This window comes from Ursus arctos, unplaced genomic scaffold (genome assembly GCF_023065955.2).
Source record: "Ursus arctos isolate Adak ecotype North America unplaced genomic scaffold, UrsArc2.0 scaffold_34, whole genome shotgun sequence".
Taxonomy (NCBI): Eukaryota; Metazoa; Chordata; class Mammalia; order Carnivora; family Ursidae; genus Ursus; species Ursus arctos.
In genome coordinates this window covers 3,665,597-3,688,627 of record NW_026623030.1, presented here as the reverse complement: position 1 = coordinate 3,688,627, position 23,031 = coordinate 3,665,597, and the positions used below count along the sequence as shown (strand labels likewise).

Here is a 23,031-nt window from a genome sequence, read left to right as displayed (position 1 = left end):
TCCCCCTGGGTGCCAAGCTCCGTGCAGGGCGCACACAGCAGGTGGCTGCTTCCAAGTTCATGGATACATGGGTGGGGTGTTCCGTTTTTGCTTTTTAGGGTGTTGGAGAATGTTCTCAGGTGAAAAAAGGGCACAAGAGAAACGTGGACAAGGGAAGCCATGGAAAAGCAGAGGGTGATGGGGACACCCCATCCTCGGGGGCAGGGGTGGACGTCTGTCACAGGGAGCTGGGAAGGCCTCGTGGGCAGACGGTGCCACTGACATCCGACCCCAGACCATCATCTCTGTGTGCTCACATCCCTTAACGAGTCTGGGGACAAAAGCCATTCATCTGTTACCACCGAACTTGTAGAAATGACATCTTATTTCCATCAATCTGACAAAAGCAACTGTCCTGTCCAGGGACAGGGGGACATGGGACACTTGCGCCTAGCCAAGCATCCCAAACGAGGCTGGTGGGTGCACATTTCAGCTCCCAGTGGTACACACAACCCTCCAAGCTTCCGGAAGCCACAGAAAACTCGACTTGCTTTTCGTATCAAGGCCAACCCTGATATACTGAATGGAAGGCAAAATTCTCCCAGCTTTGACCCAGCTCGAGCCCGTGCTGGCTGAGGCCGACTCTGGGCCTGGTTCCCAGGGCTCCGGGGAGCCTGTCCTCTGCCATCATGGCCACCTCACTGTCTCCGTCTTCCCCGTCTGTTGACATGTAAACAAACCCACCCACTGTCCCCCTGGACAGGAACTGTGGCACCTCCCCGGTAGCCTCCCCGGTCGCTACCATCCCCAACCATCTTGGGGGGGGGACCGTAAGGGCGACTGCGCCCCAGCACTGGAAGACTCAGGAGACAAAACAGGTTTTATTCAGATCCGTGGTCGTTACAAACTTGGGTTTGATTTTTGGTCACAGGCCCCAGAATGCCATTATTCTGAGTTTACATTGAAATATGCAACTCAACATTTACAGTTTGAAAACTTAAAAACAGAAACAGAAACAAGGGCTTGGTTTAAAGTCTCTGTTGTGATGTTTTCTCTGCTGCGTCACCCGTATAATGAACGAAAGTGCCTGAGACCCCGTGGGGATGACTTCTGACAACAAACATGAAATTGAATATTAAATGTCATCAAAGAGTTAGGGCCTTTGCACCTGATTTTACTGAAGACCAGATGGTGCCTGACTCCCGCGGCCCTGCCACGTCCCCTCCACCCAGGGGACGTGAGCGCCTGTCCTGACTAGGCAGTGAGGCTGGGCCGCCACCCAGCGGCAAGCTCAATGGCCTGGGGGCGAGGAGGGAGCCAGAAGCGAAGCACGTCCGTCCCACCGAGCACCTGTGCTCCTGGAGGATCTTTTCTCCTACAAAGTGGAACCGTATGGCCCAGCCCCGGAATGCTGGGGAACACGTGCAAAGTGACCCTCGTTTGTCAAATGTGACGGGAGGATCTCGATTTAAAGTGAAGACTCAGAGAACCACCCTCTAACTTTCTCAGGAACCTCCAGGGTTTTGGATTCTTCTCTGGAACCAGAGGCCAAGCTCCCACCCTGCTGTCGCCAGGGAGAGGAGACTCGCGGCACCCTACCACCCTGCAGACGGCGAGGCCCCATCCGGGAAGCGCTGCCTCCCCAGCTTCACACAGCTCAGTCCAGGACGGTCAGAGCAGAGCAAAGCCTCGAGCGCCATGTCACTGCGGGGCCCGGGGCTGAGGGACGCAGGGAGGCGCAAGCGGCCAGGTCTGGGCTATCCCACGAAACTAACAGCCCTTGATGCCACACTCGTCCTTGCCAAGCCTGGACCACACCCTTCCTATTCTAGCTTCTCCCCTTTTAACTTCTCACCCTTCCTTCTTTTGCACGGGCTCTGTGGCTGCAGGAAAGCGCCCCGTCGCTCGGAGGCGGCCTCCCAGGCTCAAGGGCGCGGTGGCGGGGCGGTCTCGCTGACTTGGCCAGGCTCGGCGCCCGGCCCGAGGTCAGAGCTGGTGCAGTTTGCTGCGCTCGGTCAGCAGCGTCATGGCCACAGCGTAGAGGAGGTAGCCCAGCATGAGGAGCAGGGCACAGGGCAGGGGCCCAATACGGAACAGGGAGGCCACGAAGAAGGCCAGAAGCAGCGAGAGCAGCGTCCGGTAGCTGCCCAGGAAGCGCAGGCTGAGCCTCGGGCCCCGGGCACGGCTGGCCGCGTACCCGCGCGCCACGGGGCTCAGCAGGTGCCTGCTTGCCAGCCCGGGCTCCGTGAGGTGGTAGCGACAAAAGCTGCCGAGGAAGTCGGCCCGGGAACACAGGGCTGCCATCTGGCCTGCAAACTGGGGCGCAGACAGAGGCGTGGGACGTGGGCGCGGGTAGGGCTGCACGCTCACCCGGCCTCTCCCCGAGGGCGGCCTCCCCCCCGGCACTCACCCTGTGGTTGATGGCGGATGACAGTCGGAAGAGCATGCGGACCAGGCTGGCGATCTCGTAGCTCCGGATGGGCTGCAGCTCCGAGTCCCCCTGGTATTCGATGTCAAACCTCCGCAGCCCATTAATGATCTAGAAGCAGGACGAGAGGCGAGCCCCAGGGGAGACCCGGGCCAGGCGGGCAGATGCGTCAGCGGCGTGGTCTCTGCTGCACGGGCTGCTGGGGTGACGGGGGACGGGAGAGGCCCTCCGGGACGTGGACCCTACCTGGTACCGGCCCAGGGGTGTGAGGATGAGCCCGTCCTCTCCCACGATGCAGTCCGGGAGCTGCTTCTTCCCGTTCTCATCTCGCGTTGTCCCCGTGGCGAGTGCGAGCCGGGCGAGCTGGGCCTCACTGAGCTGTCAGGGAGGGAGCGCTCTGAGGCCGCTGCGCTGCTGCCTTTCACTTGCCGAGTGACGGGGGGAGACGGGGCTTCATCCCCGGGGGTGTGACATCGCAGCTACGGGCTACACCCCCACGGGCTGCGCGGGGGCGGGGGGCGTGGGAGCGAACACCAGGGAGGGGCGGCCCGCACAGCTCGTACTCGGAACATCTGGCACAGGTACTCCAGCGCCTTCTCTAGGTACTCGTCTGTCTTGCGGACGCTGTCCTGGCCCATCTCGTCCAGGTCGTTGGCTGGGTAGCAGCCGTTCGTGTCTGTGGAGCAGAAGCCCAGCCAGGACAGAAAGGGGCGGCCGGCCGTGCTCTCCCCACACTGGTCGGAGATGGACTTGGCAGTCTGCTTGGCCTGCGTGATGAGCTGAGCCAGGCGCAAGACCTGCGGGGCACGTGGGCAGGTCAGCCAGCTCGGGGGGGGGGCTGCTTCGTGCCGCCCAGCCACCAGGGGACTGGCAGGCAGCCCTGGGGGAGCCCCCAGGTGGCCAGGAGGGGACGAGGAGTTTTCAAGACTAAGACACGTATATTCTAAATGTGAAGCTTTCCAACAAATGTTGCCTTTATTACCAGAAAAAAATTAGACCTCAATGAAAAAAAGGGCAGGCAACACCCACCCTTCCTTCCCCCCCGCAAGGGCGTGGGCCCTCCCCGGCTCTGCCCTTCCCACAGCTTCCGGATGGCTGTGTGGCCCTGGGGAGCCCCAACTCACCAGTGTCCGGACCTCGGGCCCAAACATCGGGGTGTACTTGCAGTCCTGGCCCTCCAGGCTGTAGACATGGCTCTTCACCTTGAAGGAGGTGTCGGTGACAGCTGGCGGCCACGAGGACAGGAAGCTGCCAGTGAAGGGGGGAGCCGTGAAGAGGCGGTGCTGGCGGTGTGGGATGACGAGCTCGGGCTCCAGGAACAGCTGCTCCCCTGGAAAGCACAACGCAAGTCTGGCTTCAGCTTCCATAGCGCCCAACACCCCATCGCCGCTGGCAGGCTTCCCGGGCACCTGCGGAGGCTCCCAAGGGGCAGGGGCCCAGCTCCCGAGGCCCCTGCAGCCCCCGCCGGTCTCCAAGGGGAGGCCGACGTTCACACAGGAAAGCCAGAGAAGCTAACGCCCGACAGAGCCATCTAAGACGTGACCGAAACCAACACTGCTTTCCGATGCCACCGCCGAGAGTCACCGGTGGACGGAGCTCGACCTCTGCCTCCCCTCCCGCCCACACACCCACGGCTCCCGCCGACAGGCCTGCCTCGGGGAAGGCACAGCCAGCCAGTCGCAGACCTGCACCCCGCCCCCGCACCCCCTCGGCCAGGCCGCCACAAGCCTGCGAGGCACGGGCACAGTCTGTGGGTCCCTCTCTAAGTGCTGCTCCCCGCTGGCTAAGGGCTTACCTTTCTGGATCATTTCAGCCAGGTTGGGCTGGGCAAAGACTTTGGCCACTCGGAACACCATGAGTGCGTTCTTGGGGCTGACCAGGTCGGTGCGTAGCGCGCGGCTCAGGAAGCCCACAAAGAGCTTGGTGTACATGAGCAAGTTCTCCTGCACAAAAGGCGCCCTGGGGACCGAGGGGGTGCGTCAGGGGCCACACCTCCCACGGCGCCCCCTGCTCTTCCCTGGGTTCCGGACTCTCCCCAGCCACCACCTCAGTGGCTGAGGGGCCAGAGAGGCAGGAGAGAACTAGGCCTCCTGTGGACAACAGCCCTCCACGGGGTGAGGCCCTTCGCACGAAGACAAGGCCTCTGTGGCAGAGCGCTAGTGAAGAAGGGTAGAGGGGTCGAGGGGCGGTTTGCGGGTGAGTGTGAACGTACACCTGAGCGGACAAGAACGGCAGGGGGACAGAGCAGAGGAGAGCCGCCAGCTGTTTCTGTGGGAGAGCAATCCCAGGGCCCAGTCAACACAGCCCAGTCAAGGAGGGGGTGGCCTGTCTCGCCCCGAAGCAGTCGCCCCCTCCCCGCGCCGGGAGGATAGCGTGCCGGGCTGGGCTCACCATCTGTCAGACACACAGCGGGGCTGGCAGTCGCTGCTCTGGGCCTGCTTCTCCGGCGCATACCTCCAGGGCTGCAGGTAGCTCAGCCACATCTCCAGGACCTGGGGAGACACGTGTGCGCTGGGGGCTCGCGGCCGGCACTCCGGTGGGCTGTGGGCCTGGGGCTCTGGGCTGCATCCTGGCGCAGCCTGGAGCCCGGCTCCCGGGAGGCAGCTCGGGTGAGCGGGGGGTGAGTCTAACTGTGGGGCTTCGGTTCCCCTGCGGGCACCACCAAGTTCTGGCTTCTTCCCACTGCCCTCAGAGGGCCCAGGAGGGAACTCCGCACACCCTCCCATGATGTGGTTTTTTTTCAGTTGGAACAATTTTTTAATGTGCATGTAGCTGACACAGAGTGCTACGTCAGCGTCAGGCCCCGTGACGTCTAGTCCTCCGGGAGCACGGAACATGGAGTGTTGGCTCGGCCGAGCGGGGCAGGTGCAGCTCAGTGAGGCTGGGAACCCACCCGGCGTGGACACCTGGGGTCAAAGTTAGCAAGGACAGAGCTTTTCTGTACCTGAGGGTTGGCTTTGGAAATTCAAACAAGCAGAACGTGACCCCCCAGGGCCTCCTCACCAGGCCTTGGCAGTAACAGCTGATTCCCCACTGCGTCCGCCCCTGGGACCTCCCTCACCAGGCACACACAGGGCAAAGGCGAAGGCGGCAAGACGGGGCTGACACTCACAGCTCTGAACGACGCGTCCAGGGGCCAGTGGCCGAAGCAGTGCTGCAGGAAGAGGTAGAGCTTCTGCTGGACAAACCTCGGGACGGCGGCCCTGCAGGAGAGAGGAGAGGAGAGGGTCCCCTCCTAGGTGAGCCCAGTGGCTCCCGTTTGCAAGGGCCAGCTCTGCAAGGGTGAGGGGTGGGCGCCCCCTGGAGGTAAGGCCTCCTACTTCGGGGCCCGATTTTCAGAAGACGAAACCAAAGTTCAGAGAGGTTAGGTAACGTCCCAAGGACACACAGCACATGTGGACGATCTAGTGAGGCTCCTGTGACCACGTCTGCTTGGCTCGCCACACACGAGTCACCTGCTCTGCTGGCACCAGTCAGCCTAGGAATCAGGCCACCATCCCAGCCCTCCTGATGGGGGGAGAGGAAGAGCAGAGAGGAAGAGAAGGGGGAGGGCGCGGCACAGAGCTCAGTCTCCAGTGACAAATGAACCACTTTGCAGCAAAGGGGCTCCCAGCCCACTGGCTTTCCTGGGCGTTCTGAGGAACGTGGTCACTGCAGAGCTCCACTCTGCCCACCGCTGGGGAGCGGGGGACAAGGCAGGGCAGCAGGACGGGGCCTCCCTCTGGCCAGTCTGGCTCTTCCTACCAAAGAGGGCAGGGCTCAAAGGAAAGGCCGGGGTGGGGGTGGGGAGATAAACCCAAGGTGATTTACCACCTGCCCCACGCCGCTGAGGCCTCACAGGCCGTCCCTCGCACCCCAGGGACAGGTCCCTGCGGGCCATGTGTGTGCAGGAAGAGGCGGTGACAGCCAGGGCCATGGCAGCCCCGCCCACGGCCCCGTACCCACCGTTTGAACTCCTCCAGGGGGCTGGTGGCATGCGAGTGGGCGGAGGGAGAGACCTGTTCGGGCTTCAGGCTGTTGGAGAAGGCGTGCAGATGCTTTAGCAGCAGACGCACCACCAGCACGTGCTCCTCGGTGGGCGTGAAGGACTCCTGACGTTGGGGGGGGGGGGTGGCGTCAGGACCCGGGCCAGTCCAGGGTGGGGCCCCCAGTCTGCCCATGTCCTGCCCAGAACCGTTTCTCCCCCACAGGACACATGGGCCACCCCCAGAGCCCTCCCGGTGCCTGGCTCGCTGGCTCTGAGAGCTGCGGGGAGCACCAAAGCCCACGCACGGCACCCGTGGGCCCAGGCAACACGCCCACGGCTCAGTACGCCCGCGCAGGGAGCTAACACCTGCAAAGGGCTTCCCTGTGCACTTCAAACCCGTTTTTGTACCCTCCGCGGCTGACTCGGATCATTGCTGCCCGTCCAAGTCCTCAGGGGTCCCCACCTCCTGGGCAGACGGAGCAGCAGCAGAGAGCGAGGCAGGCCGGCACCCCCCCGGATCTAGACTCTGGGTTTCCTGCTGCCTCCCAGGTGTGTGGAGACCGCTCCCTGGGGCCCCTGGCTCCCCCTTTCAGGCAGAAACACTCCCCAGTTCCTTCTCCTGCTGCAACCCCCACCTTTCCATCCACTCCCTGTCCTGGACCCGCCAGCTGGGGGCTCGGCCCTGGGTGACCCTTCCTCTACGGCTACCGGACCTGTGGTCAGCACGACCCCCAAGACAAGAGAACTCTCAATCTTGCGGGCTGAAGTTCCAATTCACAAAGTTCACACAGGCTCTTTAAGACTCAGACCTGAGAGGACAGCCTGCCTGCTGGCTGTTCCGTGATGGAGAACAGGGTGGTCTCCTGACTGGCAGAGGATGGCACGAGCAGGCCCTGCTACCTGCCAGCTCCCAGCTCTGGGGCGCCCAGACAGACGTGCTCCTCTCCCCACACTCACACCCCCCCAGGCCTCTGGGGCCCCCACAGACTTGATGCAGGAGCTTTCGGAAGCCTAGTCCAAATCCTGAGCAATGTTGTGGCTGGCAGAGGCCATGCCTCCTGGCACAGCCCGGGCACGCAGCCGCCGCCCTGCCACAGCTCGCAGCACTGTCCTCTCAGCCCTCCCAGGCCCAGGCAACACACCCCACGACTCAGTACACCTGCACAGAGACCTGTGGGGCTTCGTGAGGGGATCCGCTGCTGCTTCTCTGTATGTTTAAGGCTTTGTGCAATGAATTTGCATCACGTCAAGAAAAAATTGGAAGATACTTTCATAATCACGAAATTTCAGAGGGCACTGATGCCAGGTTGTAACTCCCGCCGCCCTGGGAGCCTCCCCCTTTCTCATTCCTGCTCCCTAGCCAACCCCGCCACTGTCTCCCCAACAAACAGAGCATCCGCACTGAACCAGAACAGCCTCCCCACCCCCACGCCCTTCCCATCACACTGGAAGCCCCTCGGGCTGTCTTCCCGCTGAGGGAAGCCAAACCTTTCTTCAGACCTCCTCCCCAACCCCCTCCGCACCTCCAGAGCCAAATCCCCACAGAAGCCTGGCCACAGCTGAACATGGCTGCTTCCAGCTGCGTGCCCTTTAGGGACACTTTCCCAAAGCCCGTGGCATTTCTCACTGGGCCCTGCCCTTGGCGAAGCAACCCCTCCTGCTATGGACGTTTCTCTAGGGATCCTGCTCTTAGCCAAGTGAGACCTTCCCCAGCACCCGCTTCTGTGCTCAGCCTGCCCTGCGGGCCCTCCTGGACCATTCTCTTCTTCCTCCCAGCAGCTGCTGCTTCTAAGCGGGAACCCTGTGTGCTCGCCATCTCATCCCAGCAAACCCCATTTCTCATCCTCCGCTCAAGCACCAGGTTAAGTGTTATTGTGTGCTCCCACCAAGGGGAGCTGGACAGACCCCTAGCCTTGAGCACGGACCTAGACGCATGCTTTCTGCCCAGACTTCCTGGCGTTCATCTCATGAATCTGTGAGCTACCAGACTCCACCAGCTCTGAAACAGCCCTCAGGTCTGAACTCCACCTACCAACCTCAAATCTGTGCACACTGGTCACCCCCTGCCTAAAGGAGACCCGTCTCCATGAGGCTCTTGCCCACTCTTGCCCGCCTCTGGAGAAGGGCACAAGGCCACAAGAGGCCAGGGCCCGGCGTGCCCAGGGATCGACAGCCTCTGGGGTCGGCAGAGCCACGCCGCCATGAGCCCTGGGGCCTCCCTGTGCTCAGTCGGCTCCTGAGCACCAGGCCTGCACTGCGGGTGAGGAGGCCGCTGCAAAGGCTGCACTGTTTCCACTCCCGTCAACCATGGCCAAGCACAGAAGCTACCAACTCCCAAGAGCTTGCAAACTCTGGCTGGCTTGGGGCTCGGCCAGGCAGATCTGGCGGCCCCACACCCCAAACCTGGGCTAATCTGCCAAGCTGAGGGCCAAGGCAGGCTGAAGACTGCCACCCGCCACCACCCGCAACACTGGCCTTGCTCTGTCTGGAACTGGTCTGAGTCACCCCAGCCGGCCCCAGCCGGCCCCTCGCTTTACCACTGCACTGCCACGCGCTCCACGGCTCACACCACAGGGCAGGGGTGAAACAGAACAATAGGAGAGCAGCCAGTACTTGGTAGGCGTGGAGGGCCTGGAGGCTGGGTTGGGCAGGGCTGTGGAGGGCGCTGGAGACACTGAGTCGGTAGTGCAGGACCTCCAGCTGAGAGACAACAAAACAGAGAAGCCGGAGGAGGCAGGGAGGGCAGAGGGCGGGGCAGGGGACAGGAGGGGAGAGACCGGGAGGGGACAGCAGGGAGAGAAAGACAAAAGTGAGCCCAGAAGTAAGGAGAGAAAACAAAAAACAAAAACAAAAGCACATCAGTGCCAATCCACGCAATGAGAGCCCCACAGCCAGCAGCCCGCAGGGGCCCAGCTGGTGGGCGACCAGAGCCAGGCCTGAGGGCTGCTCCTCCACCTGCCGGGCAGAGAGAGCACACCCAAGGTCACTTGGGCAGCCTCCCCCACGTCACTGGGGCCCTAGGGTCCCTCCAGCTCCCTGAGATCCGCCTGCCTCGCTTTCCTGCCAGAGGCCCTGCCGTCCCCGAGCCCCGCGCGTGCGGCATGTGCGCGATGCAGCCCGCCAGGACCCGGGGGCCTTGCGGGGACACACCGCCAGCCACCAAGGCCCTGAAGGCCACGAGGCTCAGAAAATAAACTTTTGAGAAGCCAGTTCCTAATGGAGACCTCTCTGCTCAGGAAAGAAAAATATGTCATTTACTGGACTTCCCTGAGTTGTCCCAAGAGAAATTTACCAAGTTGATATATGATGTGATCAGTTCCTAGGTATCAAAGATCCAATCAGTGGCCCCTCCTGAATGGTTCTCTCTGTGGGGCGTGATGCCCAGGGTGGCATAGAGGCAAGCAAGGCTCAGCCCACCAGGCCTGACACCCTCCACACCTCACATTCCAGAAATTGTTAAAGGTGGCGCAAACACTCATGGGTTCGAATTCTGGGAGACCCACCTCTCCCACCTCACCAGGACTCCCCAGCATCCAGACACACAGAGCCCTTCACCAGTCCCAACAGGCCCCGAGAATCTGGCCATGGCCACACACACCCAAAGGCAGCTGGAACGCTGAGGCTGGGACAGCCTGGGACATGGGCGATGACAGCTGAGTTGGCATAGCTGTCCACCCTGGCCCTACCCTCTGCCCTCCCCCCCCCCGCAGTGACAAGGCCTGTTAAAGCAGTCCCCTTCAGCCAAGCACACACCCTGCCCGGTGAGGGCCAAGCACACACCCAGCCCGGTGAGGGCCTCCCACTGAGGACCATGCGGCACACAGGAGAGGTCAGAATGCGTGTGCCAGGCCTTGAGGAGACAGGCGCAGCCAGAGACACACAGAGCAAGGGCAGGAAGGAGCACAGCAAGGCGGTGTCTGCCCTTCAAGGCCTTCCTCTGGGCCAGACCCCAGGCTCAGCCAGAGTTCAGAGGGAATTGGGGAGCACATGGTTCCCCTGTTGGGGACCTGCCCAGCCTATGGGAACACCAGGCAGGCCCCACAGTGGCCTGCAGGAGTGTGTGGACTTCAGTGACCATCGGCCTCTCCAGTGGCCCTGCTCGGGAAGCCAAGGTGGAACAGAGGCCCGGGCTCTTAAGAGGCAGGCATCCACTCTGGGAGCAGGTTGGCACAGAAGCACCGTGGGACCTCTTGCAGCTGTACTTCCTGCATCTCTAACATCAGGAGACAGTGACCCCAAGGCTAGGATTCCACATGGCACATCACAGGCCTGGGTAGACGGTAAGGAGCCTGGGACGAAGGAGACCTCCACAGCTGTCTTTCTTTCTCCACTTCCCACGTACCAGGTTTACTTAGGTTTTGTTTTCAGCCTCAATAGGAGGTAAAAAAAAACCCAAACAAAAAATACAAACCCGCTCCGGGTGCCTGGTAGGGATTTCCCGGTCGTCCCCCCAACTACCAGTCATTCTGAGCAGCTCTCACCCGCCCTGTGTTCTGGCCAAGAGGAAGCAAACGTGGGGAAGAAGGGGAAGGTCCCCCTGCCCCAGCAGGTACAGCCCACCATCGGCCCAGGTGACAGATAGCCTAGAGGACCTGTGTGACCGGCAGATCCACTAAAAATTACAGCTCCCACCAGCTCAGAAGACAGCATGAGCGGCCAGGAAGGCAATGCAGCAAAACAGCCTCTGCGTCTGCAAGACCAAGCCACATGCACAGGGGCTGCGTGAGCCCCCAGAGCACTGTGCACCAGCCGGGAACGTGCAAGCCTGCTCTGGAAGCAGGAATCGCAGCACAGGTACTCAGTGATGCAAGAGGCCCGAGGGAGTCCTGGCTTTCCCTCTGTGCCATGGGGAGCCAAGGACACGGATTTGGGGTACTCTGCACTTTAGGAGAACAGTAGTTGGGGGCTGCTCCCCAGACCGGTACTCGGCAGAGAGTAGGGAAGCAGAGATGGATCCCGAGACTCTGTAGCAGGAAAACAACTGCTCCGTGCTGGGATCGCAGAGGGAAGGTCACGGGCCACCCATATGCATTTCAGGCTCCGAGAGTCTGAATTCTTAAGGAATCTCTCAAGCATTCCATCTGGCATCGACAAAAGCAACGTCTAAGAGGCAGCCCAGAAGCGCACAGAAGCCGTGGATCGCGCAGCTGGTTACAGGCCGATGGCCTGTAGGGGCCCGGTTTGCGCATTTCAGGCTGTTTCATGGAACGTGAACCTAGGTGCCCACCCTGCCTCTTATTAAACCAACAGAGCTGTTCTACCCTGACGAGTCCAGGGGGCAGCCGGCACTGGGGACGGCGACCCAGGGAAGGTTTCGGGGACAGAGCTGCCTCCATGCCTCTGCGAATGAGCATGCTGCCCTGTGAGGGAGGGGAAGGAAAGGAGAAGACAGGCCAGGCCACATGCAGGAAGGCATCAGATCCCACCCACTGCACAGATGGCTGCCTGCCACCGCTCTGGAGGAGGGGGAGGGCAGTGTGGGCACCAAGGGGAGTGAGGTCTGCCAGGTGCCACCTCAGCAGGAAAGCAGGAGACACTGTCACGGTAGAGGGGACAGACCCAGCTAGGACTCCCAGAGGCATCCATGACTCTCCTGCCCCCAGAGCACGAGCACCACAACGTCATCCATTCCAGCTGCCGGGGAGGGGGCTCTGGAAATAGCATGGGGAGGACCCCAGAGAGGACAGGTCTCCAGCCCTCACGGTGGAAGCCCACCACAGAACCAAACCCACCTGCTGCCCAGCACTGGAGTAAGCGGTGGTGGGGAGTTTCTGCTTCCTACCATCCAGCCCTTGAAAACTAGCTGAGATAAAGGACAAGAAGTAGCAGGTGGACCAGGCACACCAGGGCCAGAGCAGACGGGACGAAAAAGTGCGGCAACGTACCTTGGCGTGAGGGGACTGCATTTTTTGGTACATCTCCAAGGAATAATGATGAAGCCACATTTCAACAAAAACCTGCAAGAGAGCATTGGGTGGTCAAATGATTTTTATCTAGGGTGTTGTGACCACTCAAAGGCAGTTCTTTTCAACAAACAGTGTTGGGAAAACTGGATATCTACATGCAAAGAATGAAGCCAGACCATTACCTTCCATCAATAACAACAAATAACTCAAAATGGATCAGAGACCTACATGAAGAGCTAAAACTATAAAACTCTTAGAAGAAAGCATTGGATTTGGCCGCGATTTCCTAGCTAAGGCTCTAAAAGCACAGGCAACAAAAGAAAACAGGTATATCAGACTGCGTGAAAAATTTAAAAATTCTGCACATAGAAGACACTATCCAGAGTGAAAAAGGCCCCCCACCGGATGGGGGAAAGTATTTACAAATCACGTATGTGAGGAGGAATGGATATCCAGAATATATAGACAACTCCTACAACCCAACCACAAATAAGTAAAGCCACTCAATTAAAAAATGGGCAACGGACTTGAACAGACATTTCGCCAGACGACATACAGATGGCCAATAAGGACACGAAAAGACGCTCAACATCACCAACCATGAGGGAAGTGCAAATCAAAGCCACTGGGAGACACCGCCTCACATCCGCTAGGGGCGCTCTAATCAAAACCAGAACATCATGGCTGTGCACCCACCGGTGGGGACATGGGGACATGGGGACGTTCTAAGGTACGGCCGCCAAGGAACACAGTACGGCGCTTCCTCAGCACATCAGGCGGGATTACCACACGATCCAGCAGTTCTGCTTCAGGGTATATACCCACAAAAATTGAAATCAGAGTGTCTAGGAGACTTTTATACATCCGTGTTCACAACACAACGATTCACAATGGCTGAAACGTGCAAGCGACCCCAGTGGCCATCCACAGGTGAACGGAAACACAGAAAATGGTAGATCCACGTGACAGACTATTATTGAGCCTTAAAAAGAAAAGAAATTCGGCAACATACTCCCACATGGATGAACCCTGACAGCACTCTGCTACGTGAAATAAGTCAGTCATAAAAAGCGTAAGTACTGTATGATTCCACTTTTACGAGGTCCTAGAGTAGTCAAAATCCTACACGCAAAGAGCAGAGTAGAGGGGGCCCGGGGCTGGGAGGACGGAGTGTGGGAAACTTCTGTTTAATGGGCGCAGCTTCAGTGTTACAAGATGAGAAGGTTCTGGAGATTCCTTCCGCAGCAATATGAATATACGTAACGCTACTGATCTGCATACTAAGAAATACTTAAGAAGGTAAATTTTATGTTACGTATATTTTACTACAATTCAAAGAAATTTTTTAATTAAAAAAAAAAAACAAAACATTAGCATTCTGGTGTAGAAAACAACCCTCCAGCATTTCTGCCCCATAAGCCCGTGTCCTGGCCACCAGCCCTCCTCATGGGCTGGCACAGCCCAGAGTCCACATTAGCTGGGAGCCATCTGAAGCACCAGGGCCCCTCTGCAAACAGGGACGACGAGTCCAGCCGGCTGATCTCCCGGTGCTGTCTCACCAACAACACGATGGCCGCTGAAAGCACAGCAGCCCATACACCAAGAGTTATGGACGAGGCAGGAAGGACAGAATCCCATCTTATCCACGTGTCAGGCTGTCAGTAAGTGATGCTCATGGCTACCAACTGAGCCCCGGAGTCGAGCGTCAGAAACAACTGCACCTCTCCAAGGCGTGTCTGGAAGAGACAGCCTGGCCTGGGAGGTGGGCAGCGCTGCACTCTGGGAGTGTGCCAGCCCAAGCCTGCGTGGGAGGCTGGAGCCTGCACAAGGGCAGACGAGGGGCCTTACCACCTCCCACGTGGATCCCCCAACCCGGAAGGGATAGGGGCTGCCGGCCAGCCAAGGTGGGAGGCTTTGTAAGCCTTCTCCGGCCAGGGTTACAAAAACGCTACTGGGCCAGGGGCTTATTATGCCAATGAGGGTGATCACAGGAAATCTTTCCAGCAATGCGGGCGCAGATCGGAGGCGTGGGGCGTGGGGCAAGCCTTCATGTGGAGCCACTGGAAACTGACCAGCACTCACACCACCATGAGAAAGACAAAACTCCACAGACAGCGAACCCCGGGATGAAAAGCACTGCCAATGACACCCAGCTTAGACAGGTGGGCACGTTTCTTCTAGTCTCTGATTTCTACACGTCAAACAGGAAAACCAACAACGTAGAAGCACTGTGAGACTGAGGGCAGTGTTTACGCCTCTGCCCCTGGGTCGGAAGATGGCCAGGCAGTTTATTTTGAAATAGAAGACAAGAAGGGCCTCCTCACTCTCACCTGGAGCAGAGTTTCGGACCTCCAGATCTCATGGGAGGCGGGGTCTGCGTTCACAGATGTCTGATGAGAGACGTGTCGCTTCAGGAGGCTGGTGTGATGGAGGCCATAGGAAGCGAAGGGCATGGCTGGTGTCCTGAGGGACACAGGGAAACAGGCCTTCATTAGGGGCTCCTGCCGATCCCAACCAGGGGCAATCTGAACGTGAACACTGGTGGCAACGGTAGCCATTACCACCTGCTGAATCACAGGATGGCCCCCAAATCCATATGGACACACACAATCAATGAACAAGAAAAGTCTTCCTTAACGCAGAGCACGCACTGATCAATGTAAGGGATGAAAGCAGACAACCGCCCTCAGGCAACCATCCTATTAATAACTGATTTGGCCGGCGACAATCAAGGGACACTAACACCGCTAATAATAACGTAGTCTTAGTGTATCTTCCCAACAAATCCCTCTTGCTAATTAACTTGGCACAAAGTACCCATTTAATTTCACAGTAGGAAAATCTGGCCAACACCCCCCTGGCCCGGTGACCAAGACAATGTCTCCAGCACAGAGATTCCACGGCCGCTGGGCCTAATCGCTAGGGAACAACACCAGAAAACTCAAGATAAGGGCATTTTGTACATCCCCAGGCTGCACGCGTCAAAGGTGTCAAGGTCAGGAAAGACATGGGAAGGCTGAGGGACTGTTGCAGACTAAAGGGGGACCAGAGGCAACCGAACGCAGTGAGTGAGGCTGCGTTGGACCCCAGCCAGGTAGCAGACATTAGTGGGGTAGCCAGAGCAGCACGAGTGGGGTCTGAGGATGAGATGGCGGCCTAGCAGCAATACTAATTTCCTGCTTCGGATAAGAGCGCAGTGGCTGTGTAGGGGAATACACTCGCTTTTAGGAAATACACTTCAAAATGTTAAAAAATACCAAGCGTTGTGCCTAGAACTTATTCAAATAGCCTAGAAAAAACACATACAGATAAACAAAGAATAAAACAACTCAGAAACCTAGGTGAAAGACCTATGGAAGTTTTTTGTTATTCATGGCAAGTTTTAAGTTTGAAATTCTAGATTAAAATAAGTCAACAAAACTGGGCCCAGAAAGCAGCTTGGCAGCTGAAACCTGCCTCTGAGAGGGCGTGAACCTGGACAGCCGGGGTCCTTCTCGGCTGCAGCATTTTACCAATGCCTGGGCAGCCTCTGCCCACTTCCATGCCCCCACCTCCTCCTTTCAATCCCCCTCCTTGGAGGCATTCCTGTGCTGGCAGGAAAGAACCTGCCCCCCAGGGAAGAAGGTGCACCGGCTAGGCTGAGGACGGTGAGGAGCATAAGTGGGAGCTCCCGGGTGACGAGTGTCTCCTGGGGAGAGGTGGCCAGTTGGCCCCTGGCTATAGAACTCCCAAGGCCTCAGTTCACCCTCGGGTCGAGGCTGGCTGCACACTCCCTTCCTGCACGATCCAGCCGCAGCCCAGCCTGTTTGGAGTGGCACAAAAGGCTCTTTACCCCAGGGCCTCTGGCTCAGGCCAAGACCTGGTCCGGCAGCCTACACGGATTCCTCCTGTTCTTATCCTCACACGTCAGCCCTACTGTGGCCTGCCCGCAGGCCCTTTCTCTCCAGCACCACCTGCCCAGTGCCACCGATCAGCTCTGGCAACATCGCTTCGAACCCCTGCCACTGCTTCCGTGTGGGGCTTGGATGCCACACGTAGGGAGGGCTGCTATGGGCAGAACACAGCTCACTTCCAAACCAAACCCAGGCCTTGTCCATGGGGCCACACGACCTGCTCACTGAAAACCCAGGCACAGACATCCTCCTCACCCCACCCTCTGGTCTGTAGCCAGGGCAGCTAGGGTTGAGGCACCCTGAGCAACGCCCACTGCCCAGGCCACTCCCCTGTGGAAGGACCAGACTTTACAGGCTAGCTGCAGGGATGGGCCTCCCCAGGCCAAGAGTCAGGGCAGCCAGAAAGCCTTACCTGGGAGCTGGTGAGGGGCTGGGCCCCCCGGGACTGGAGGAGAGCGGGGGGAGCACACTGCCTTCTGTGGGCAGGAACCATGACAGGTACCTGTCCACGAGGATGAAATATGCACAGTCTGAAGTTCGTATGTGGAGAGCCCCAGGGAGTGGCTGGAAAAGCAAATCTGCGTTGGTGTGTGGCTCTGGATGCCGCCCTGGCTGCGGACTCCAGTGGCCTCAGGGCTCAAATCAATGCACACGAGCCCTGGGACACGGGCCACATCCCAGGGGCCGGACCACAAGCACCCTGGGCAGCACCAGGAGAAAAGTTCCCACCACAGGAGGCCTGACGAGACCCCCAAGTCCTTTTCAGCATGCAAGCTTCCTGCCCTGCCCCTGTGCCCAGCAAGCACTTCCCACAGGAAGCCCCCCCAACCACCACTCGAGGTGCCCAGGTCACCCTACATGGCCTGTCAAGTGTGCCCACCGGCCTGTCATCCTAAGTGAGGATGGCCTGAAGAGCAAAGGCTGGAGGAGGAGGCAAAGGAAGAGCCGGAGAAATGAGGCGGGAAGGGAAAAGCAGTGAACGATAAAGAAAATCCTGGGCCACAGCCCCCACCCTTCACAGGAGCTTCGGTGAAAAGCTACTCGGGGGCACCCCTCTCGTACCTTTTGCGTGATGAGGCTCAAAGCAAAGAAGAACATGTAGTACTCGAACGGATCTGATGGCAGCATCAGGCGGCAAACGGGCAGGGTTACTGGGCCACCCCCAGTACTATGTCCCGGCCACCCAGGGCCTCCCCACCCCTGGGGTGCTGACAAAGGATACTGAGGGCCAAGTTCAGGCCGAGGCCCCCCGTCGGGGGGAACTGGACCTTGTTGTGGTACAGAGGGCTGTCGGGGAGCACGCGCTCCTGGATGGACGCCTTCACAGGGCCCTGCGGAGACAGGGCGTTGGGCTTGTGGGCAGGCTCCGGCAGGGCACCCCCGTGCAGTGGTGCTGCCGAGGCGACCAGCACACAGACCCCGCCTGGGGGAGCAGTGCTGTCCTCTGGGTAGCACTGGGGCAAGAGGACCACTCTAAATCACTCACACTACCCTCAGGAAGACCCTCAAACAGCAAGGGCAGCAGCTGTGTGAGTTTCCGAGCCCCGTCCAGAGATTCATGTTCCCCATCTTCTTTGCCTCCCATACCCACCAAGCAAGTCACTCCTCAATTTACCCGAAGGACTGGAAACTCAGAAAAATAGAGCAACTGGTCACATAGCCCTGCCTGCCACTCAGCCAGGAACAAACCAGTTCGCGTGGTGCCTTCTCCATGGGCGGAGTTGGGAATGATGCCTCCTGGGCCCTGAGCAGACACCATGGCATACCTGCCCACGGGGCCGCAGCCCCCCAAGCATTGCCCAGCCCCCACCACCCCAGCTGCTGTGCAGGGCACCCTGTCCAAAGCATGATGCTCACCCCACGGCTTACTTACGGGCAGGAAGGTGACAGGAAAGTCAAACTTATAGTCTTCGGCCTGAAGCTTATAAACCAACTTCATCATTGGGCCACTGAACACGAAATTAAACCAACAAAAAGAGGGCAATGAACTGCAAACCATCTTGCTTTGATGGTTTCTTTCTTTGAGAAATATAGTGCTTTAAGAGTGGGATCACCGTGAGGAAACATCCAGCCCCTCTCAGGTAACAAACCTACCTACCCAGGGTCTAGAAATTCCATTGCAATGCTGTACTCCACAGGACTCATGCGTCCGTGTAAAGAGCGGAGGTTCCAGCCGACAAGGACACCGTCCAAGCTGCCAAAAATGCTCTCCACCAGCCATGGGAAGATGGTGTGCAGCTCCTGAAATGGTGTGCAGGGGAGGCTTTGGGCAGGCTTGCTGAGGACCAGTGCCCACTGCTGGGCTGTGTGCCACGTGGGCCTCTTGTCCAGTCCAGCCTCACACCCCAAGCTGTCCACTTCCTTCACTGAATGTGTACACATGAACTGGAAATTTCCAGGGTGAGAATCTTTGTCCAGGCTGGCTTCCTGGGCTTACACTTACTACTTGATAATTCTGGGTGTGACTTAAATAAAATATGCGTTTTCAGTGGGAAAGCCAGGGTTTCTCAATTTGTTGGGCTGGACCCTTCTTTGTTGGGGTGCATTGTCCTGTGCAATTTGGGAAAGTGACCAGCATCACTGGCCTCTACCCACTCGATGCCAGTAACACTCTCCCCTGTGTGACAACCAAAAATGTCTCTAGACGTTGCCAAGTGTCTCATGCAGGACAGAAGCACCTGTGGCTGAGAACACCTGGTCCACATGTTGAGATGTTTAAATGTGTCCATAAAGGTGACAGTCACAGTATCGCGTCAGGCCTCCGTGCAGGGCAGTGCTCAGAGTTGGGAATCAGGGGCTACAAGAATGTTTTTCAAAGAGTATATGAGACATGCCCCAAAAAGATGCTAGCAGAACTGTACCTTTGCTGGAAAATCCTCGATGACTTTAACCAAGTCTTGGCACCGCTGTGCAAACGGCTTATTTATAGAGTCAGCTTTCAGGCTAGCCTAGAAGATAGAACAAACCAAAAAAATCATGAGCATATTCACTTGGCAGCTTTTGCTGTTATTCTGGCTCGAATCAAAACAGAAAGCCAAGTGGAGGGCAGGAGTCAGACACACCATGGGCATGGCTCCCCAGCACCTTGTGCGTCAGGTCATGCGTGTGTCAGTGGCCTAAAGGAAGCAACTAGGAGAGGTGGGGGTACTCTGCTGTCCAGACAGCCAACTCTCAGGCTGCCTCCCTGCACCCTGTCAGGTATCCCCAGTTACGGCAGGGTGTTACACGGTTTCAGGATTCCACCCAATCCAGAGCAGGGGGTCAGCTCCAGAATCAGCCCCACAGCCAGAAGAGGACCCTTACTGTGTAGGGCACCCTTCACAGACCACAGAGTACTCCCTGAGTTTATACACACGACCTGGAAATTTCCCTGTGATGACCACCCGTGATGACACCACTGTGATCATCAGTGAGGATGCCCAACAAAATAAGGAAAACAGCAGAAGCCCTCTCAATCAAGCTGTCCTTTGTTCAGTAGATAATGAGCCAAATGAATTCGTTACCTTAAGAAACAAGGCAGGATAGAAATGACAGATGACTTCAACCAAACGTCGACACTATTTGTGAAGGCGGCAGGCCGGGAAACATTCAAGACAAGAATGAAGAAAATCTACCCAAGGTTGTGGGGTGTGGATTAAGATATGGAGAAAATACCAGAATCTGAACCTAGAGGGCTTTGCCCAAGGATATCTAAGGTCTTAGCCACCTCCAAATGAGGGTGGTGTCTCAATCAGAGATACAGATCTGGGTTGTCGCAGCCATGCACTGTGGGAAGGTTCCCCGCATGCTTGGCCTCTACCCACTGGATGCCAGTAGCATTGCATGGTTGGCTCTAGAAGGGGCACCAAGGCAGGATGTCCTTCTGAATAAATGCTTACAGAAAGTATCTCCTGGGAGGGAACTGAAATTAGGACTCCTCAACATGGCTTCTGCCTCACACATAACTTCCCGGCACCATGTTTAATACTGAGAGTGTGGTCCTGCCATTTTCCCAGGATGACAGTTATGATTATTACAATACCCCATGAAGTGTGTAAAGATTTACAAGATGTGAAAATTCTGATGTATATCCTTTCACATAAGCCTCCCCATGCCCCAGGAATTAGTGAAAATGGCAATTCAATCAACGTACCTTGTAGGTGAGAAACTCATCTGTAGATGAGAAAACCAGGGCTCAGAAGTTGAGTAAACCCAACGTCCCGCACCAGTAGGGGGCAGAGTGAAGTCTAAGGATTCTAACTCCCAGGCCAAGTTCCTTCACACCCCCTCAAAAAACCACCAGCAGGAAGTTCAGGTCAGGGGAAAGAACTCGCAAGTCCCTGAGCTATAGAACTATCATCAGGCTGACGCTCCCACAGGCAGCTGGTACTTACCAGAAGAAAGCTGGGCTGCTGCAGGTGAGGGAACGCCATAGCAGCCTCCTGGGGGCCACTGACAATGGCTGTCTTAGGAAACCACTGTGAAAAAACAAAGGTGACACCTCAACATCTGCCACACAACAGATTATATCGCCTCACAATGCCCAAGAGAGTATTCGTATAACTCAATACGTCTGCACTGCCAAACTCCACGTTTTACAGAAATGCCAGTCTGACGCAGTCCACGGTGGCCAGCTTCAGAGCCAAGTGTGCAGCGGCGAATCTTTGGTGATGCTTGTATGGCACTTGCCAGGTGCCATGCCTGCTTCTAAGGACCCTCCGTATATTTCCTCATTTAATCCTCAGGGGTAGGCAGAATTTTAAGATAGCCCTCCAAGATTCCTATCCTTGCGTATTCAGTCAAATGCTCATCTAGGTTTTATGAAGGAATTCTGCAGTTATGACTGAAGTCTCAAGGGGGCAGACCATAAGATACAGAGCAGTTCCAGCTGCCGGCCGGTAAGGAACCAGGGACCTTACCTCTACAACCTGAAAGAACTGGATTCTGCCAGCAACAATGAATAAACTTGGAAAAAGACTCTTTCCAAAGGCTTCTAGGAAAGAACAAAGCCAACCAACACCTTGATTTCAGTCTTGTGATATCCTAAGTAGAGAACCCAGCGGAGCCTGCTGAGACTTCTGCACTATATAACTGTGAGCTAATAAGTGGATGCAATTTTAAGCTGCTAAGTTTGTTAAGGAGGAACAGAAAATACATATATCCTCTCAACAATTCTCCGAGGTCAATACAGATAGAAAGAAGTGGAAGCAGAGAGGAGGTAAATCACTTGGCCTCACTTAGCTGGTGGATGGCAGAGCCAAGACTCTAATACACAGACTTCCTAACATACTTCCACAGAGACAGGTATGTCACCTGTGCTCTATGAGAATGAATGGAGGGGACAAGCAAGCTCACCGGAAGGACCTTTTGAACAAGCCATCAGAAAATCAGGAGCAACTCTCTAGATTCCTGTATCTCTGTCCACCCAGGTCAGAAACTGAAAATATCCAGATGTGGATTAAACAGAAAGGGAGCCTGCCACATCAGTCCCACTGATGATGGCTTTCCTGGCATAGCTCTGCCCACAGCATGAGTAAGGTGCTGAGGTAGCAAACGGAAGTGTATGTGGATAAGAAAAGACTAGGTGCAAGGAAGCTGTGAGGCAGTGGAGGAGTTGAGAGGAGAGATGCATCTCTGCCTCTTGGCAATAGAAACACTTCCCGGGTTTTTTCAATTCTGAATGACAAAGGCTATCAAATTCAGTTTTAAGGAAGACCTAAAAGGCCTCAGTCCTGAACCAAGAGAACACTGGGATTAAAATGACCAAAGCAAAATGGTCAAAGCAGCATAAAATCCTGGCCTGTTTGCAAAGGGCAGAGCTTTAGAGATGATGAGGTGGAAGTACCTCCTTGTTCAGAGGATGCCTACACTGGCATCAGCTCAAGGACCCAGGCCCAGAGGCCCCAAACCCAGGGGCAGTCTTTCCGAGAGAGGGCAGTGTTTCTTAACACCCTGTTCTCTAACCCTGCCACTGCCAGGCTCCTCCATCACACCCTTCTCCACTATGTACCAAGTGTTCCCTTCATCCGCCACTTTACAGCCACTTTCCTCAATGGCTGCTTCAGACCTTGTTTTGAGGTTTCTTCTCAGAGTGGGAACGCCAATCATGCCAAGCAAATCACTCTACTGCCAAGGCCTCCCTCTGGCTGCGCTCTGAGAAGCGGAGTATGCTCCCATTTGTTGCTCACGACTGCCCTGCGAAGTGAGCATCGGGATCTCCATATGACAGATGAAGAAACGGAGACTCAGGAAGGTCGACCCACACAGGGAAGAAGAAGCCGGTGAGAATCCACACCCGGCTCTTCCTCCCATACAGCTTGTTGAGCCCAAGGCTCAACTTTAACTCGACTCTCTCCTTCCGCCAACTCCTTCAACGAACGTTAACCGAGCACCCACCAGGACCGGGTGTGCGAGGCGCGCGAGAAGGTGGCATGAGGGCGCAGCCCAAGAAGATGGCAATGAGGGCGCAACCGGGCCCTTGGGTTTCCAGCCGACCGGCCAGGCTCGGGGCACAGACACCAACGCCCGGCCCGAGGCCTGCGGCTCGTGTAGGAACGGAGATGGCTTCAGCGGAGGTTCGGGGGGCCGCCGAGACATGCGGCCGTCCCGCACGCGGCTCCCACCACGTACCTGTGGAGCCCATAAAGTCGCTTGCCTGCGGGACGGAGACCGCCATTCGGCTACCCGGCGCCGAAATGTCGTCATCAAGCTGCGCCTGTCGTCACGCCTCCCCTGGCCTGGCGGGAAACGCACCACCAACGCCGCGGGCAGTTAACTCAAAAGGCGCGTGCGCAAAGTGAAGGCCGGCCGGGTTTATGGGTTACATCTCCGAAGGCGCGTGCGCAGCGAGGGCAGCAGCGTCCCTTAACCCTGAGTTCT

At 57.3% G+C, this 23,031-nt stretch overlaps 1 protein-coding gene across 7 annotated transcripts; it reads right to left on the bottom strand.

Moving 5' to 3' along the window:
• Window positions 1-841: 841 nt before the first annotated feature.
• Window positions 842-22,919, bottom strand: SMPD4 (sphingomyelin phosphodiesterase 4). Of its 7 annotated transcripts, XR_006408294.3 has the most exons (21): window positions 22,783-22,892; window positions 20,547-20,630; window positions 19,035-19,121; window positions 18,272-18,414; window positions 18,047-18,122; window positions 17,396-17,504; window positions 17,236-17,288; window positions 16,586-16,737; window positions 14,611-14,743; window positions 12,260-12,331; window positions 8,988-9,074; window positions 6,353-6,498; window positions 5,520-5,610; window positions 4,799-4,899; window positions 4,203-4,366; window positions 3,532-3,737; window positions 2,971-3,204; window positions 2,654-2,785; window positions 2,390-2,518; window positions 1,835-2,295; window positions 842-1,089 (listed from the first exon to the last, which is right to left on the bottom strand). XR_006408294.3 is itself a non-coding variant. In XM_026486347.4 (20 exons), exons 1-20 carry the CDS (start codon window positions 22,855-22,857, stop codon window positions 1,966-1,968), a joined length of 2,604 nt encoding a protein of 867 aa, XP_026342132.3. In that variant the 5' UTR covers window positions 22,858-22,919; the 3' UTR covers window positions 842-1,965. The 7 variants fall into 7 exon arrangements, 5 of the variants coding, with proteins under 5 accessions (XP_026342132.3, XP_057162007.1, XP_026342133.3 ...); XR_007190570.2 differs by lacking the exon at window positions 8,988-9,074; XM_026486347.4 differs by having other exon boundaries at window positions 842-2,295; window positions 22,783-22,919.
• Window positions 22,920-23,031: the final 112 nt, after the last annotated feature.

Excerpts from the sequence above, each read along its gene's own strand:
- SMPD4 (XM_057306024.1), bottom strand. The coding sequence starts at position 22,857 with ATGACGACATTTCGGCGCCGGGTAGCCGAATGGCGGTCTCCGTCCCGC. Across the intron at positions 16,738-17,235 it reads TGAGCCTCATCACGCAAAAG|CCACTCCCTGGGGCTCTCCA; the intron begins GTACGAGAGGGG and ends TTGCTTTTCCAG. Across the intron at positions 9,075-12,259 it reads TGCAGTCCCCTCACGCCAAG|CTGGAGGTCCTGCACTACCG; the intron begins GTACGTTGCCGC and ends GTTGTCTCTCAG.